This window comes from Leptopilina boulardi, unplaced genomic scaffold (assembly GCF_019393585.1).
Source record: "Leptopilina boulardi isolate dan_hultmark-lab unplaced genomic scaffold, ZJU_Lbou_2.1 LbouV2_179, whole genome shotgun sequence".
NCBI classification, from domain to species: Eukaryota; Metazoa; Arthropoda; class Insecta; order Hymenoptera; family Figitidae; genus Leptopilina; species Leptopilina boulardi.
In genome coordinates, this window is record NW_026137728.1 from 1,100,432 (window position 1) to 1,118,732 (window position 18,301).

General features: G+C 25.0%; 1 protein-coding gene across 1 annotated transcript; it reads right to left on the reverse strand.

Annotated features, from left to right (window-relative positions):
• Nucleotides 1-1,444: 1,444 nt before the first annotated feature.
• LOC127277787 (rab3 GTPase-activating protein non-catalytic subunit) lies at nt 1,445-17,933 on the reverse strand. Its single transcript, XM_051299159.1, has 18 exons — nt 17,721-17,933; nt 17,523-17,633; nt 16,931-17,012; nt 16,727-16,847; nt 16,420-16,621; nt 15,889-16,216; nt 14,822-15,262; nt 14,341-14,720; nt 13,814-14,188; nt 13,385-13,585; nt 12,703-13,144; nt 12,530-12,624; nt 5,193-5,441; nt 4,597-4,952; nt 4,277-4,498; nt 3,709-3,999; nt 2,095-2,253; nt 1,445-1,904 (listed from the first exon to the last, which is right to left on the reverse strand). The coding sequence occupies exons 1-18, from the start codon at nt 17,803-17,805 to the stop codon at nt 1,752-1,754; spliced, it is 4,293 nt and encodes a 1,430-aa protein (XP_051155116.1). The 5' UTR covers nt 17,806-17,933; the 3' UTR covers nt 1,445-1,751.
• Nucleotides 17,934-18,301: the final 368 nt, after the last annotated feature.

Here is an 18,301-nt window from a genome sequence, read left to right on the forward strand (position 1 = left end):
AAATAATTTTGAAACAAATTAAAAGTAAAATATAATTTTCTCCATTACACAAAATCGGTAATTGACTGACAAAAAAATTTTATTTTAAAACTGATTATTGAATATATAAAAATATTGGTTTTAAAAAAATGCAGTTTAAAAAATAATTAATTTTTTTATATTTTGTTTACAACATAAACATAATGGACATTTCATTTTTGTAAACCAAATGGGATTGGGTTAAATAAATAAATAAATTACTCACTATTTTATGACGCAATGGTTATTGACTGAAGAAAGTCCAGGAATTCACAAACATCGAACACGTGACAAGGGTTGGATATCCAAATTTTGCGATTCGTTTCTGAATAAGAAAAACTCTCCTCGTACAAAAAAAATAGTCTAAAAAACTAAACAAACAAATTAAAAAAAAGAAAAATATTTCAATTTACTTATCTCGTTTTAAAACATATTTGTAAAAAAAATTAATTATAATTTAATTAATTTCCAAACAATATTTATGTTTCTCCTTTAAATTCTCATCATCGATGCGCTTGTGAGATAAAAAATTCTTGCTTCCAGTTTTTGACCTCTGTACATACATTTAAATATTATTAAATATTCTACATTGAAAATAATATATTTCGTCCAAATTTGTGCGAATGACTGAGTGAAAAAAATATATAATGGTTTAAAAAATATAGTGCAAAAATATGAAACTTTGGAATTTTGTTAAATATAATATGACTAATCTTTAACATAAATTACAGCTTAAAATATTTGTTAGTTTACGAGATTTGCAATAATAACAACAAATTTTAAACTTCTATATCTTCGATTCTATTAATCCGATTAAGTTCTACCTTTTTTTAAAATATCAACAAAAATGAGAGGAATAAATCTCCTTTAGAACAATTTTTTATAAATTTGCAACTAAAAAAATTATTAAATAAAAATTTAACAATTTATAAATATATTGATTAAAAAGATAATAATTATTTTTTCCTATTAATTTTGATTTAATTTAAAAATTAATTTTTCTTTTACATATATATATTTATTTAATTAAAATAGTCCATATGGAAATAAATTTGAAGAATAAATCATTTGTGCATTAATAAAAATGATAAACCAACAGAAAATATATTTTTAAAAAAAGAATAGATTAAACTTTCAATTGAAGGAAAAAAAATATTTCGACATTAGATCTGCCGTTTATTGTCGATGAATAATAACAACAACAGATTTACATCGAAGAAATCCTTCGACCACAGCCTTAACTCACAAACGTCATTCTTCGCACAATCATTCTCATTGAAATAAATTAAGAGACGTATCATAAGAGTGACATTACTACTAAAATTGTTTAACAATAAAACATTAACGAATGTAAATATAATTTTCTAGAGATTAGAATTGGACGAAGTATAATCGTACAATTCTTCAAATTTCTTTTTGTACAATATTTTTTTTTGTAAGTTATCTCTCCAGTGACTTTAATTTATTCTACATGCTGTAAAAATGCAACGCCAAACTACAATAATGTAGTGTTTCCTTTACTTTATCTATTATTTTTGCTTTTTTTTTTTTAATTCATCGTGTGTTTTGATTTCATTTTGAAAAAAATTTACATCGCAAATTGACACTGGTTCGTAAACTATATTTAATTTTGCGACTTACCGGAAATAGAGAAAAATTAATGTAAAATTGAGACTTTTCAACATCACGAGAAAATATTTGAAAATGTTCCTTTTTAATTGTCGTTCAACATGTCACGTTTTTCCCTCAAATATAAACATTGCATCAAGCATCATTTGAGCTATATGATAATCGCAATGTTCCTCTGTTGTCAATCTTGAGATACATCGTACTAATTCTATTGTATCAGTGTTTGATGATTTTATTGACATTGTATTTGGTGAACTCTGAAATAATTAAAAAATCATTAGAAATTTTTGTTTTTCTCATTATATAATAATTTTCTCTAATTCCTGCGAAAAAAAGTAAAAAAAAAAAAATAATTAATTTTTCAAAATATATTTTTTTTATATGCCTATATTGTAATAATTGTTATCGAAAAAGTAATTTTAATAAGAGGGAAAAATTTTAAATTACCCAAACAAGACTCTGTAGATATGTAGTGAGTGCGGGATTTATTCTTGAAATTTCTTCCAAAAGATCAGGAGCTTTTGACAAATAAGTCATTAGTCTTCCTCCAGCGATTGGCAATAATTTCGATGCCAATTTTTCTGTATCGTTAACGGCAATTATCACCTGAATAAATAATAAATAAATAAATAAATAACATGAAATTTAATCAGAAAGTAAATACTAAAATAAATTAATATCAAATTTTATTTCATATTATTAAAAAAAATAATAATAAAATTAATATAAATTTTTGTCAATCGTAATTTTTAAATTTATCCATAATTGGACAAATTATTTACAACAATAAATTTGTCGAGAAAAATTTTATATATTTTAAATTCATAATAAGAAAAGAAGTTTATGTTATTTTTCCTTGGATGTTAAAATTTAAATTGTCAATAAAATATAAGAATCTTTATAATAGAAAATTAACCATTTTCTATCTAATAAAAACCTTAAGCCTCAATTAGTTAAACTGTTAAAAAACTATACAAGCCAAAAATAAATACAATGGAAATGTTCTTTTTGTCAAGTTTCTTTTTCTGTAGAATATTTTAATTTCGTTAATTGCAATTTTTACTAAAAAGTTAAAAAATTTAAAAAATTCTAATTTATTTCATTAAAAAATTTTATGATTAAATACCATCTTAATGCAGAAAAAATAAAACAATATACTTAAATAATTACTCAAGTAAGTTGGAAATTACAAAAATTAATTAAAATTTTACTTTAAAATACACTTTTAATTATTAGAAGAAATTTTTTGTAAAAAATATATTAATATTTCTGAAATATTGTACTAAAAACAAATTGAAAAAGAAATTTACATTTGTCTGCAATAACCGTAAATTAAATAATAATTCGTCAAGAAATCTTAAAAATTTACTTTTTCACATTTGCCAAAAGTAAAAAAAAAATATATATATATATATATATACCTATATATTTTAATAAAAGAAAATTTAAATATTTTTAATTATAAAAAAAATAATAAAAATTCTCTTTATTTAAAATTAAAAACTACTAAAAATTACTTTGTGAAAATCGACAAATAATACTGCAAATTAAATGAAATTTTAAAATATTTATAAGATAAATTGAAAAAATATTCAACATTCATAAAAACAAAAATAATTAATTTAAAAAAAATCTCAAGAACTATATTTCAATTAACAACTTAATAATTTTTCTTTTTGTTCACATCTAGAAACAATGATTCTTTTAAAAAAAATTCAATCTTCTTTGTTTTTAGAGATTTATCAGAGTATTGAATAACTAATCAATAATACAAAACATTTAATATTGTGAAAAAAATTCTAAAAAGAACTTAAAATCAGTTTTAATATTAAAGGATCAGAAAAAATTTTTTTTTTATTAATATCAAATACTCTTAAAAATTATTATTGAACTTTGTTAAAACAAAAAACAAAAATTAGTTAAAAATTATTAAAAACGATTTAAATAAAATTAGAATCGTAATTAAAAAATTTGAAATCTACTATTTTTGATGGACCAAATTTCTGTTTAATAAAAATGAAAGTAATTAAATAATTATTAAAGAGCAAAACATTCATTTACCTCTTCGGCGAGACGATCAAAATTATTGCTATAAAGAGCGCAAGCATGATGTATTCTTAATTCGTCATTATTAATTTTCCAAATTGACGCCAACATTTGACACTTGTTCATCCAATGCATCGCTTCTTTTGAACTTAAATTATTCTCCATTTTACTTTCCTGATGAATCAATTCCATCGATGATGAAATAACAGAACAAAGAAAATCGAGTCGAAAATTGTCTCTTTTTTTGTCCTGATACGAAACTATCACCGATTCGTCAGTTATATTTTGAAAGAAATAACGCTGAGCCTTAAAAAAAAAAAATTTTTTTTTATTAATTTTCTAAATAAAGAAATGTTTTTTCTGTTGAAATTAAAAAAGAATTTTTTTTTTTAATTTAGATAAAAAACGAAATTTAGTAAAATTTTGTAAAAAAATCCTAAATGTTATTTTTTTGTTTAGAAATTATTTTACAAAAATTGCAAATTTTTGATATCCTTATTCTTGAAGTTAACAAAAAAAAAAAAAAAAAATGGTTTAAATACAATAAATTTAAATTCGTAAGATAATGAAAATTGAAACTCACTATGGAATCGAAAAGATTGTTGACGGGTTTTGTTACTTTTAAATTGAAATGCGCCATCATGACAAGAACATTAGCCAATTGAAGATGCAACATTATTAAATCATACCAAGCAAATGGTTGCGAAATAGCGAGTGCTGCAAAAGGTTGCGGTCCCGATGGACAACCTTCCCACAATTCTTCCGATTGTACAATTGATCGATTTTCCGCTTCCACAACTTCCGCCTGTAAATGAAAACATTCATTTTAAATCAAATAAAATTAAATTAACTACTTGATTAATGTTAATTAAAACAAAAATTAAAAAATGATTTTCATTTTACATCTAGGAAAATATCGAAGAATGTAACGCAATGATCGAGAAATTTTGTGAGTTGAATATCAGAGATGCCAATATCTTGAACGCATAATCTTTCTTTTGGCAATTTTCCCAATTTATTCATAAGTTTCGAAGCTGCCTCTAAACGTTCTTTAATATGTAATGTCCATAATAATGAGCAAACGCCTTGTTGCATACGTTTTCTTGGAATTTGTCTCAAAATTCCTAAAGCCGCCTCTAATGCCTCAAGATTATTTATATCTTTGCACCAAAACATCACATATTCCCAACAAAGATTTGCTAATAAAACACTGCTCGTTAAACTATAAGGAAAATGTTTCTTCAATAGAGATATTTTATCTGAAAATTAGAAAAAATAATATAAACAATATATTTAGAAAAAAAATTTCAAATAAAATAGACAGAATATTAAATTAGTAAATTAATAAAATAAAATTCTTTATCCTTTCAATATAATTTTAAATAAAAATTTCAATTTTATATTAAATTCTGTGAAATTCAATCATAATTTTAAATTTTTTTCTTTAGAAAAGTAATTCAAAAAAAAAAATTTTTTTTTTTCTTTATGACAAAAATTACCAATGACATAAGACAAAGCCGTTTGATCGTCTTTTGCTTCACTACCAACTTCAACGGCTAATGAAAGCAATTTATCGCGATCCTGTTGCTTCAATTCAACGGCACACGCTTCATCCAAAGAATCAATTCGTTGCATAGAATCCTTAATGGAATGAATATGTTCAAATTCAATGTCAGTTGTGTCAATTAATCGAGTTGGATCCAAACCCGCTGAACTGAGCCATTTGGCAACAATTTCCGAAATCGATCCTGTAAAATGAAAATTATTATATAATTATTAAATTAAATTAAATAGGTAATTTATTAACATTTTTGTTTAACAAAATATTAATTATTAATTATTAAATCTCACACTGAACTACTTAAATTTTCACTGACTATGCAATATTTGTTCCATTTTCTGATAGAGATTAAATGAAAATAAAACTTATGATTTTAATGAAAAATTTTGTTCTTAATTTTGTAATATACTTTAAGATTTATAACCAACTATTAATTTTGGACGTAATTAAAATTATTTCTTTAAATTTTTACAGCATCTTTTTATTTTTAAGATTTTAGGAAAAAAAATTCCAGAATTTCAAATTTTTTTTTTCTCTTTCTTTTTTTTTATATATTATATATATATATATATATATATATATATATATAAAAGAGAAAAAAAATAAATTCCTCGAGTAAAATATGTAACTGAAATTAAATTTCCAAGGACATTGGAAACTAACAGATATAGATCAATTTCTTTGAATGTTTTTCAAAACTTATTTTCACAATTAAAACGATACTATCTATGTAAAATGTTGAAAATTACACTTGACCTATAGGAATTTATTGTGTTAGGTGAATTTCCACTTTCAAAGCAACTTGACAACTACAACGAGACGTACAGAACTCGTCCTTTGACGATGAAAAATTACACTTTTTCTAGTGTAATAATTCCTGATGAAATTTGCAAAATACTGTTTGTGCTTAATAATTATTGGATCAAGGAGCCTGGGAGACGCAACAAAAAATGGTTACCTAGGAGGATTAATAAACTATCTGCAGAAAGAGTCCAAATTGTATCAGGTAATTATGAACTATAAGAAATTGTTATTAACATTAGTGTTGTAATAATAATAATAATTTTTTTAGAGTTTCGAAAAAAATTACTTTGACAAAATATCACATTCTATTATAAAAAATTATCATTATTATTATAATAGGATCAATGCATTATATATCACCAAAAATCGTTGAGATCGATTTTTAGAAAAATCTATAATAATACAACGATGTAAAAAATTCACAATATTTATGATCAAAGATTAGAAAAAAAAAAATTTTTATGACTTAAAAATAGATATAAAATTTTCCATCTAAATAATAATAATAATTTCTTGATGCTTATAAATTGCAAAAAATATTTTTCAGGCGAAAATTTATAGAATTATTAAAGTATTAAGACGCTTAATTCATTATTGTCAATTACTTTATAATTTAGATGAATGAGTGAAAAATTTTTTAAATTCAAAATTGACATCTTTTTTGAATATTAAAAATATATTTTTTTTTACTTCTTGAAATGAAGCTTAAAATTAATACGGTCAGTTGGGGTAAATGGGGACAATATCGCTATTTTTCACAAATTACGTAAGTTTCTTCCTTTAAAAGGTAATAATTGCGGGTTTATTTTCTTTTAAGTTGTTATTTACGTTCCCAGGATTAATTTTATGCAGCAGAAAAAAATTTAGATAAGCTATAAACGCATGAAACTGACTGTCCCCATTGACCCCAAAATTTAGAAAATTTCATAAAATTCGGGGTAAATAGGGACAGCATAGTTTCTAAGAAAATTTTAAGAAAAAAGTTTCCTTAAGTATATTACTGTATTAAGGGATGAAAAAACTTGAAAAAAAATTTGTAGTAGATAAATAATAGTTGAACCAATTGAAATTTTTTAATTTTTTTTTATTTCAGTATTTTGTCTCGCATTTGAAAAAAAACAGACTTAAAAATCATACAAAATTTTTTTCTTATTCCTTATGACTCCCATAATAGAAATTCACTTAAATTTTTGATTTTTGTTAATTTGGTTAATAATGACAAGCTGTCCCCATTTACCCCAAAAATTCGAAAACTCAGGGTAAATGGGGACAGCTTGTCATTATTAATCAAATTAACAAAAATCAAAAATTCAAGTGAATTTCTGTTATGGAAGTCATAAGGAATAAGAAAAAAATTTTAAATGATTTTTAAGTCTGTTTTCTTTGAAATGCTCGACAAAATACTGAAACAGTTTGACTTTGATTTTCAAGTTTTTATGCATTGAGCGATAACTTTTTTTATCTTGCTGCCAATTGTCAAGATAAAAACTTGTCAATACTCAAAACCTCTTGCAGGTGATCTGAGATTAAAATATTGACGTTGAACTTAATTTTAAAACTGTAAATTAAGCTGAAAAAATAAAAATTTTTTTAATAAACTATTTAGACTAATGAAAATTTGAGTAAATAATAATTCTGACAAATTCAAATTCGATGAAATAAAAAGTCTGGAAAATAAAAATTTGTTCAAGTAACAATCCCACCTGGAGCTAACTCAGCTATTTCACACGAGTAGTTATGATTTTTCAAAAAAATCAAATTCTTTTTACATTTGACCAAAATTTTAATCTTCTTCCCCTCTAAAATTTTCGATAAAAATGAATAATAATTTATGGGTGAAGTACACACCCATTGTAATAAATGTAATGCAAATTGCAACCTGATCTAAGAATTTTTTTTTTAGTAAGATTACTTGATAAATTTTGCCTTATAAATAAAATGTTATAAAATAATTGACAAAAAAAAAATTGTACGAGTATTAAAAATCATTACTAATGCGAATTTTTCTAAAAATTAACCACAATAACTTTCCGTGAAATATATTGAATTAACCTAATATTAATTTAATACGATTTTGTTAATTATTATAATTATATTAGGTAATGTTTGTCGTCGACGATCGCTGGATGAATTCAAGCTCAAGAGCAAGTTCTCTTGTTCAAACAGTTTCGGAGCACTTTCCAACAATGAGCATTAGTTTATCGAAATTTAAATTCGAATTTATTAAAACTAACTATCCGTCATCACTACAGCGACCAAGGAAAACAACATTATTTGTTTTTTTTCTCAATGGCAATCTTGATGAGCTATTAAATCAGCTAAAAATTATAATTGAAAATGTCTCGCAACTGACTTGGGGAGAGCCATTCCCAAAAATGTTGCTTAACATTTTTTGGCCACACAATTTTTTCCCATTCAATAATTTTCTTAAAACGTTTTGGAAATTAGATTGGATCGATGTTATTATGATGATGCAGCCAAACGAATACCGAAGATCATTAGCAGGAGAGAAATTCAATCAGTCAATTCTACATGAGATAAATCTTTTTGCTGGAACCTATTCCGCTCAAGAAATAACAATCGATAGAGAATGGTTCCCGAATAAATTGCGAGACCTTCATGGGCAGGAATTAAGATTTTTATGCTCAGAGAATTTAAAAAGGCATCTTGATGAAAAGACAATTAAAAACATGGAAAAAATTGCCGATCTCTTTTCAAAAGGTATGAATTGCAAAACCAAAATACATTATGCTTACTGCTCAAGTGAGGAATGTTTGGATGTTCTCAAAGAAAACAAAGCCGAAATAACGTTAATACCTGCAATAATTATGTTAAACAATGATGAACGACCAATTATTTCAAGTATACGCATATTGCAATTTGGTGCTTTGAAAGCTGTGTTACCAAAAAATACAAAATTAACTGAGATTTACGTCGTCTCGGAGGAATTGATTCTTATGCTTTGTGTAACCGCCGGTGCAATTGCTCTCATTCGAATTACAGCCTCGGTGTTAAAATTCAGCAGAAACACATGGCAAACGTTTAAAATCAGTCAAATTATAATGGGAATGTCCGTCGACAACGAACCAGAAAAATTGACAGAAAGAATTGTTTTTGGTGTTCTCATGCTGAGTTGCATCGCTTACACAAGCTACTTTTTCTCAGTGATTCTGGACCTTAGTCTGCGATCTGAACCGGAAATAACAACACTCAAGGAACTGCTCAACTCATCTTTGACACCTCTGGTAGGGTCAATTGTAAAAGAAAACCTGTTGTCTAGTACTATATCTGAAATTCAGGAATTAGGCAGAAAAGCTATTGAATCTTTTGGTGTTAAGTGTTTGGCTTACTTGCATGTTTATAGAAATGTAACTTGCATTTTTACGGAAACTGACAATTTGATCAAATTCATGGAGACTAAATATGAAATCACGAACATTAAAATTCTCGAGGAACCTTTAATTTATTACATAGAGACCTGGAAACAAAGATTGTATTCACCATACACTGAGCATTTCAACGAAATAATTCTGCGAGCCTCACAATCTGGTATACTGAGTAAATTGATAGATTTTGATATAGCGAAACCACCTAATCAATCGCCACCACCAGAAGAAATCTCGAAGGAAAAGTTGTTCATAATAATCACTTACGTTTTGACTATCGGCTACTCTCTCTCGTTGATCGCTTTTTTTAATGAAATTCTGAGCATCATTACGTGGCAGAAAATTCGCTTATTTTTCGTCAATTGTTTTAACAGGATCAGAGAAAAATTATGGTAAAATGAAATCGAGTTTTTAGCAGTTAAATCTGTTACAATGAAATTCACAAATATGTACCTGTTAGAGGTGTGCAAAAAGCTTGAAACTCGATTGACAATTTTTGAGCTTTTAGTTTTCGAGTCGAGCCAAGTTGTTTCAACAGCTCGAAGTTTCCCGAGTTCTCAAATTTATTCGATTTAATAAAATTCCTGTAGACATAATTATATTGAGAAAAATATGAATGTTAGTTCTACTTTTGACCAAACTTTACCTGGGTCTAAAAATATTTATTTAACACAATAATTTTGGACATACCTTAATCTCGAAATTGAAGTATATACCCGTCTTATAAGCATAATGACGACATTAAATTTTAAAATAAGTTTAAGAACTAACTTTAAAAATTTTTGAATGCATTTTAATTATTTAAATTTGAATACCAATTGACAAGTTATAATAAAATAATCCTTAAATTTGAATTAGTAGTTTTCTACTGATAAAAGAATGCAAATTCATTTACCAGTACAATAGTAAAAAATTTTATCTATTAATTGTACGAAATAAATTTCAATTAGTAGATATTTTATTACTCTTTCATCAGTAGAAAACTACTAATTCAGATTTAAAGAGTATTTCTTGTTTTTGTGCAAAAATGTACAAACGTATTTAAAAAATATACTGCGTGGATTTGAGTACTTGATACTTCGAGAAAGCTCGACTCGAAAAAAACGTAGCTCGACTCGACTTTTTTGCACGCACCTCTAGTACCTATATCAGATTTCAAGAAATCAGAAAATTAACTGTCGTTCAAAACTGAAACAATGTAACTCATTCTTTTTTATTTAGCGTCAACCGCGGGAAAAAAAACAAAAAATACCCTTTTTTAAAATTGTTATTGTAAAAAAAAGTATTATATTTATTAAAACAATGTCAAAAAAGAATTATTCCAATAACTATAATACTTTTTTTTAAATAAAATTTTTAAAAAGTATTTCTTTTTTGTTAATTTCAAACCAGAAAGTCCCCTTAAGAAAGCAAAATTATTGTATTTCAAATTTTACCTATAATCTAATGTTCTACAAATAATGAGACCCATGATTATCTAAATAAATCATTTATTGCAATTGTTATTTTAAAGATTTTTATTATAAATACTTATTTTTCATATGAATTTTCATTTTTCGAATTCGCATTTGACAGAATTTCATTTTATACAAATTTTAACTTAACAAGATTTTAGCTACCGATTTTTCGTTACATAGGCATTTAATTTACTTAACTTTTTATTTAAAAGAATATTAATTTTATCGAATTTTGATTTAGCAGAATTCTCATTCAATCGAATTTTACATGATTCGAATTTTTAAATGACAGCAATTCAAATTCACCGAATTTTCATTTGTCCAAAACTACAAATGCCCAAAAATAGAAACGACAGAGAGATTATAATGGAATTTTTATAGAATTGATCATTCATAATTTACTTTATAATTTCTAATTCGTCAATTAAAATTCGGTGAATTGGAATTTCTGTCATTGAAAAATTCAAATCACACAAAATTCGATTGAATAAGAATTTTTTTTTAATTAAAATTTTTTTATATAAAAAGTCATATAAAGAAAATGATTGTCAAATAAAAATTCGGTCAGTTAAAAATTTTGTTATGTAAAAATTCACATAAAAATGAAAATCTGTCAAAATGCTGATTCGAAAAATGAAAATTATTATAAAAAAAATAATTATTTCTAATCAAATTCTTTTAAATAAAAATTCTAATTAGGGACAGTTGGGGTAAATGGGGACAGCATAGTTGCTAAGAAAGATTTAAGAAAAAAGTTTCCTTAAGTATATTACTATATTAAGGGATGAAAAAACTTGAAAAAAAATTGTAATATGGCGGACAAACTTAAAAGTTTTCTTATAAATTGATTAAATTTGCTTGGTTTATGTCTTTTATTTACTTTTTTTTATTTCAGTATTTTGTCTCACATTTGAAAAAAAACAGACTTAAAAATCATACAAAATTTGTTTCTTATTCCTTAAGACTCCCATAACAGAAATTCACTTGAATTTTTTATACTCGTCAATTTGGTTAATAATAACAAGCTGTTCCCATTGACCCCGAAATTTAAAATTCTTAGGATAAATGAGGACAGCTTGTTATTTACTATTTTCAAATGTCTCAAAGTCTATGATGACAAAATAATCAATATAATAATGTGTATTGTCTCTAAAAAAAATACTTTTGTGCAGCTTTAAATGATGAAACTTTGTAATTAATAAAAATTATGAGTTCTGAGATGCTTTTATTTAAACTTATTGAAATTAAAGAACTCCTAATTATAATAAAAATGGTATATCTTGTTAATAATAAAAAATAAGCTTATTTCAAAAAAATATTGTAAAAAATGTGTAAAAAGATTTATCAATTATTATGGTTAATCGCAATAGTATCAATCTGCTTCATTTCTTTTGTTGTAGGTAAAGAGTAATTTATTTTTAAATAATTAGCAACTTAACAAGAATGTATTTTATCTCTTCACTTGTGAAATTTTAAAATTTGTCACTTAAAATGTATGTATGTGAATAAAATTTCAGTGTTGTACCCAAAAAACAATTTTCCTAATTTTTCTTACTGAAAATTTCAATACTCCAAAAATATATTTTGCTTATATTTTAAATTAATTAAAATATTAATTTTTTTTTTACCTTTTCCACTGGATAAGACGTAGCCCAATGAAATGTAATTGGCTTCGTAAGGCAATGTATAATACGGCGTCGAATGATCCGACGGTGGTTGTTGACTGAAAATATTTAAAAAATTTTTAATCAATTTTACAATCGGTAAAATTTAATTTATAAAATTAAAAGAATTAACTCACCTGACAATTGCATTTAAAATTGTAATATCCTCCAAATTTGCAATCAATAGAGAAAATTGACATGTATCCTTGCTGACATTTTCCCACTCACTTAATGAGCTGTGTGTCTCGTCCTCGGGCGAGGAAGAAAAATCTTTTTCCTGAGAATCATCTCCCTTTAAATTGCCAATATTTCGACTCTCTTTCTTTTCGTTCTCTGATTCGCCCGCATTTCCATTATCCACTTTCTTCTCCCTTCCACTTGAATTATTATCGACATTTGCATTTCCATTATCGTCAATATTAGAAAATACTAAATTATTTTCAAGACGCATTCCAACTGCTCTACACACTAAAGCTGCTGTCAATGCATGAAATGGATTCGATGCTTCGGTTAAAATTTTACGTGCCTCTTTCCACCATGAGGAAATTTCATTATAATCGCCACAAATCTCATTCACATCTTCGATTACCCAGAAAAAAGAAATTAGAAAAGATTTTTTTTGATAAAAAAACAACAGCAAATTTATTCATAATTAAATTTAAAATTAAAATGGAAAATTTAAAAAAAAACTATTCTTTGTTTAATTAATTTGTAAATTATTTAAAAATATTATTAACGTATTACTTTAATAAATTTTATTTTAAAAAAATTAAAGGCTAAATGTTAATAAAACAAGAAAAAAAAATAATGAAAACTTACCGGGTATTGAACAAATGGCACGAAGAAGTTTTGTGAAACGCACTAATTCGACTTCCAATGGAGCTCCACGTTTTTTATGTAACCAATAAAGAAGAGCGAATTGCATCATTGCTAAAGGATGAATGTCACTTTTTTTCGCGGCTTCTCTCCATTTTTCTATAGAATCGTCCGAATATAACCATCCCTTATAAAATAATTCAGCTGAAATAAATATTTCCAAAAATTATAAAACAAGAATAAATGCTTTCCAAAAACTTTAAACAATAAAAGTTAAAGATTTCTACTTTAAAATAAAATCCATTCAATATTTTAATAATATTTCCAAAAAAAAATGTTTAATTGAATTAATAATTTTAACGAATAACTAAATTAATAATCATATATTTAAATTATAATTTAGTAAAATAATTAATAATTATAAAAAATTACCAGTTTGACATTTTTTCTCGAGGGATAAATCTTTCTTTAAACACAAAATTCCTGCGGTGCCAAATTGAAAACTTGAAAGAAAATCATATAAACGTCGTCCGTCCTCTTTAAATGAGACTTTTGTCTTTGATCGTATTTCCGGTAATTTAATTTCCTTCACTGTATTCGAAAGTTTTAAAATTCGATTAATTTCCCGCTCGAAAGTAAGTAAAATGGATGATAACATTTTTGCATCTGGAATTCTATCACCAGCAACTGTATTATATTTTGGTGGCTGATCAAATTGAATTAACAGATATTTATAAAATTCCACAACTTTTTTCAATTGACTAATTATTTGATACAAATTTTTCGCAGTTGATTGAAGATCTTCGTCTGTAAATATATAATTTTGAAACAAATTAAAAGTAAAATATAATTTTTTCCATTACACAAAAATCGTGTTTTAAATAACAATTTATTAAAATATATTTAAAAAATAGCAAAATAAAGTATAAATAATTATTAAAAAAATCTTGGAAACTTACTGTTTTTTTCAAAAATTTGACTGAAACACTCAATTGCAGTAAGAAGAGCATCGGGCGTTGAATTTTTGTAATTTATCAACATTTCAATGACTTGCAATCGTATTTCATCAGTTTTCAAATCAAGACAAATATTTCTAATCATATTGATAAATGTTTCCTCCTCGTATTCAACTTCACGTATAAATGTTTTCAATTTTTTAAAAAGATGTAAGTCACGTGCTCTGTCACCATTTTGACTGGTAAGTGCAAAATGAAATGGTACAATTATTTCTTTCATTCCACCCAAAGGATCGATAAATACACATGGATATTGTGCACGATTTGACGTTGATAAAATCACATCATTAAGTCCCGATAGGCCATAATTTGTATAGAGTAATCTGAATTCAAAAAAGAAAAAATATGTACATGTAAAAACGTAAATTTAATTTTATTAAAATTTTTATTAATGTTTTCTTTTTTTTTTTTTTTATAAACGTACCGTCCATTTTTGCTGGCCGAGAAAGAAGTTATTTTTGTGCCATTTTGAATACTCCAAATGTCAATTAATCCCTTTTTTGGTGCATAAATCACAAGAAATAGAGCACGACGCATTTGCGTATTGGAAACAAGTCCAGGATTTGTTTTACGCTCTTTTCGACTAATTCGCTGTTTTTCCTCGTTAGCCTCAATCCATCCACATTGAGCGTCACGATAACCTTTCCACATTCTTAATGCCATACCTTGTCTATTGTCTATTAAAATAACACGACCCAGTGAATCCATTACGACTGAAAGCATTTTATTTGGACTCATCAGAACTGAATTTCCTTCACGAAAAATATCACTCAATGCAAAGCGACACATCATTGCCTCGGCCGGTTCATTCACTGAGCCTTTTGGTTTCTCTTGCACCGACGATTTTGAATTTCCACGAAACCAACTTTTTGAAAAAAAGAAAAAAAAACATGAAAATTAATAAATGGGGCGTATAAATTAACCATAAAAAATCATTAATTAGAATTTTTATTTTCAAGTATTTTATTAGGATAAATTAATTTTTAAACGAATTTTCGATTTAAAATTTGACAGGTTTTCTTTTAATACAAATTTTTTGAAATAAAAAAAAATTTAGCTATCGAATTTTTGTTTGGCAGAATTTTTATTTTAGTCATTTAATTTAGATAACTTTTTATTTAAGAGAATTTTAATTTAATTGAACTTTAATTAAACAGAATTTTCATTAAATCGAATTAAATGTGATTCGAATTTTTAAATAACAAAAATTCTATGTCACCGAATTTTAATTTGTACGAATTTTTAAGACGCCGAATGATTATTATTATATTTATTTTACAAATTAACGGTTTTCAAAAAATTCTTTGTAAGATAAAATAATTAACTTTAAAAATCTGCAAACTATTATATTATATTTAGTGTCTTTCAAAATTAATTCAATGAATTCAATTAAATTCCTTAATTTATGTTTTCAATTCAATGCTTAAAATTAATTTTTGGCATTAAACATTTTTTCTTTTTTTTTTTTTTTTTTAATTTTCTTTAACTTACGGAACGGCAGATCCAATGGCACTGGCAACTTTATTAGCCATTGCAATGGCAACATCAGATAAAACAGGAGCTTGTCCACCTTCTAAAGCATAATGAAATCCAATGAATGGTCTTTTTCCTGTTGCCATGACAAGATTGTGTTGCGGTGCACTTGAACGATAAGTGGTGTGAAAACCACCACAAAGTGATGCTGTCATTAAATGATCAAAAGTATTGACTGTCGTCATACCAACAACTTCCGCATCATTCGCAACATCTTGATTTTTAAAACCCAATTTTTTACAAACAAGACTCGTCATTTGTTGACGATCGTTGCAATTCGCTTTTACTGTAAACAGAATTTTTTGATTTTATTTATTTAAAATTTATACATTTTTTTTTTTTCACTTATTCTCATTATAAAAAATTATTTATTTAAAAAGAAAGTTTAATTTAAAAGAAAAAATAATAAAACGATAAATGCAACATTTAATGAATCATTGTAATAGAATAAAAAATAAGAAAAAATGAAAATAAAATGTAGAAATTTACCTCTGGCCATGTAATTTCTACATGCTTTGAGGGTTGAAAAAAGAGGGAAGCCTTGAAGTAAACAAATAACAGAATTGTAAAGAACATAAATTTCTTCCGACGATTGTGATTCTCCAGAATGTCGAGGCGCTGAAAGTGATTGACATTTTATGCCTAAAATACTTTCATTATGAAGTTGTTCTTCAAGTAATAAAACTCCAGTCTGTGAAAAGAATATATTTACTTTATTACATATTCTCGTTAAAATTTAATTTTAATTTACCTTTTTAATTAATTTTTTTTTAAATAATTATTATAATTCACTTACTTCTGTGTAAAATCTTATAAAGCCAGAATCTAAACCAACAGCGAGACATGTCCAGTCGATTCCAGTTCCGACACTTGCTTTTCCTTGTGCTACCAAAGGAAGACATAATATTGATGTTATTCTGAAAAATAAAATATATTTAATATAAAAAATACATATTAATTAATTAAAAAGAGTTTTTTTTTCAATGATTTAAAAACTCACTTATGTTTGTATTCAATTTCTCCGTCCCATAAAATATGAAATTTATTTTTAACATCATCTGGTTCCAAAGAGTCCCATTTTGCTGAAATTATTTTTAAAAATTAATTTCAAAAATCTTTCTAAAGTTCTCAACGTTCAAAAGAAACAAAAAAATTGTTTATTTTTGTTAACTTCTTTATTATAAAATATTGTTTCAAAAAAAAAAAAAATTAAATGTTTAATATGTATTTTTTTTTATTAATCTCATGTAAAAAGATAATATCTATTTATGTTACATTATAATGAATTTTTTTTTTATTTTTTATTACTGTAGTAATTTTCAAATAATTTATAAATCAAAAAATTCATTTGCAACTTCAGAACTTTAGACATTTAGAAATATTAAATTAAATTTTGAATAAACAATTTAAAAACAATTAATTTTCTACAGTTGAAAAAAATAGAAAATTCAAATATTAAAAATAAATATTAAATTGATAAAAAAGAGATTACACATATAGGTAATAAAAAAGCACAGTGTGTAAAAATGTAAAAAAAAAAATCTAAACAATGGAAAGATAATAAACAAACATAAAATGGAAAAATAACTTACATATTAAAATGACAACTCTTGTATTCCAAGCTAAAGCAAGAATATCACCAGCAGGTGATAAAGAAATTAAAATATCCTGAACTGGTAATTCGTCAACAGGTACATCAATCACTGTAATTTGATATCATATGATTGACAAATAATATATGACAGATGTTTAATCATTTTTGTTTTCAATAACATAGAAAAAAAACTCACATTTCGACGCAAGAGCACCAAAAAGACGATTTTTCACTTCTGGTAAATCTAATAAATTGGCAATTTTTTTAATTTCACAAGACATTTTTTTATATTGCCACAAAATTATAAAATTTTAATATAAAGAAACATTTACGAAAGAAAAACATTGAGATTTCTAACAGCCATTTTGTAAACTAATGTTTTTCGAAAAGTTACTATATACACAAATTACCTACGTATTTTAAATATATTTACTTAAATATTAAACGTGAATGTAAAATATTAAAATTAGTAATTATTATTTTCTTTGCAAAGAAAATATTTTAATAATTTTTATAAATACCTGATACAAAAAATTGTTGTAAATATATAGTTAATTTAAAATATTTACGTATAAGATCAGGATTGAATTAACTCTATTTAGTGCCCTTAAGTAAAAGTTTGCCACCTCTTTTTAATTCCAATCAAAAAATACAAATACTAATTAATTATTAACTAATAAGAAAATACTGAAGAAAAAATAAATTGTAACTGTTTGAAAATTTTTTTTTGAAATATTTTTAAAAATAGAAAGAAATGTTTTTCTATGTACGCCCCTG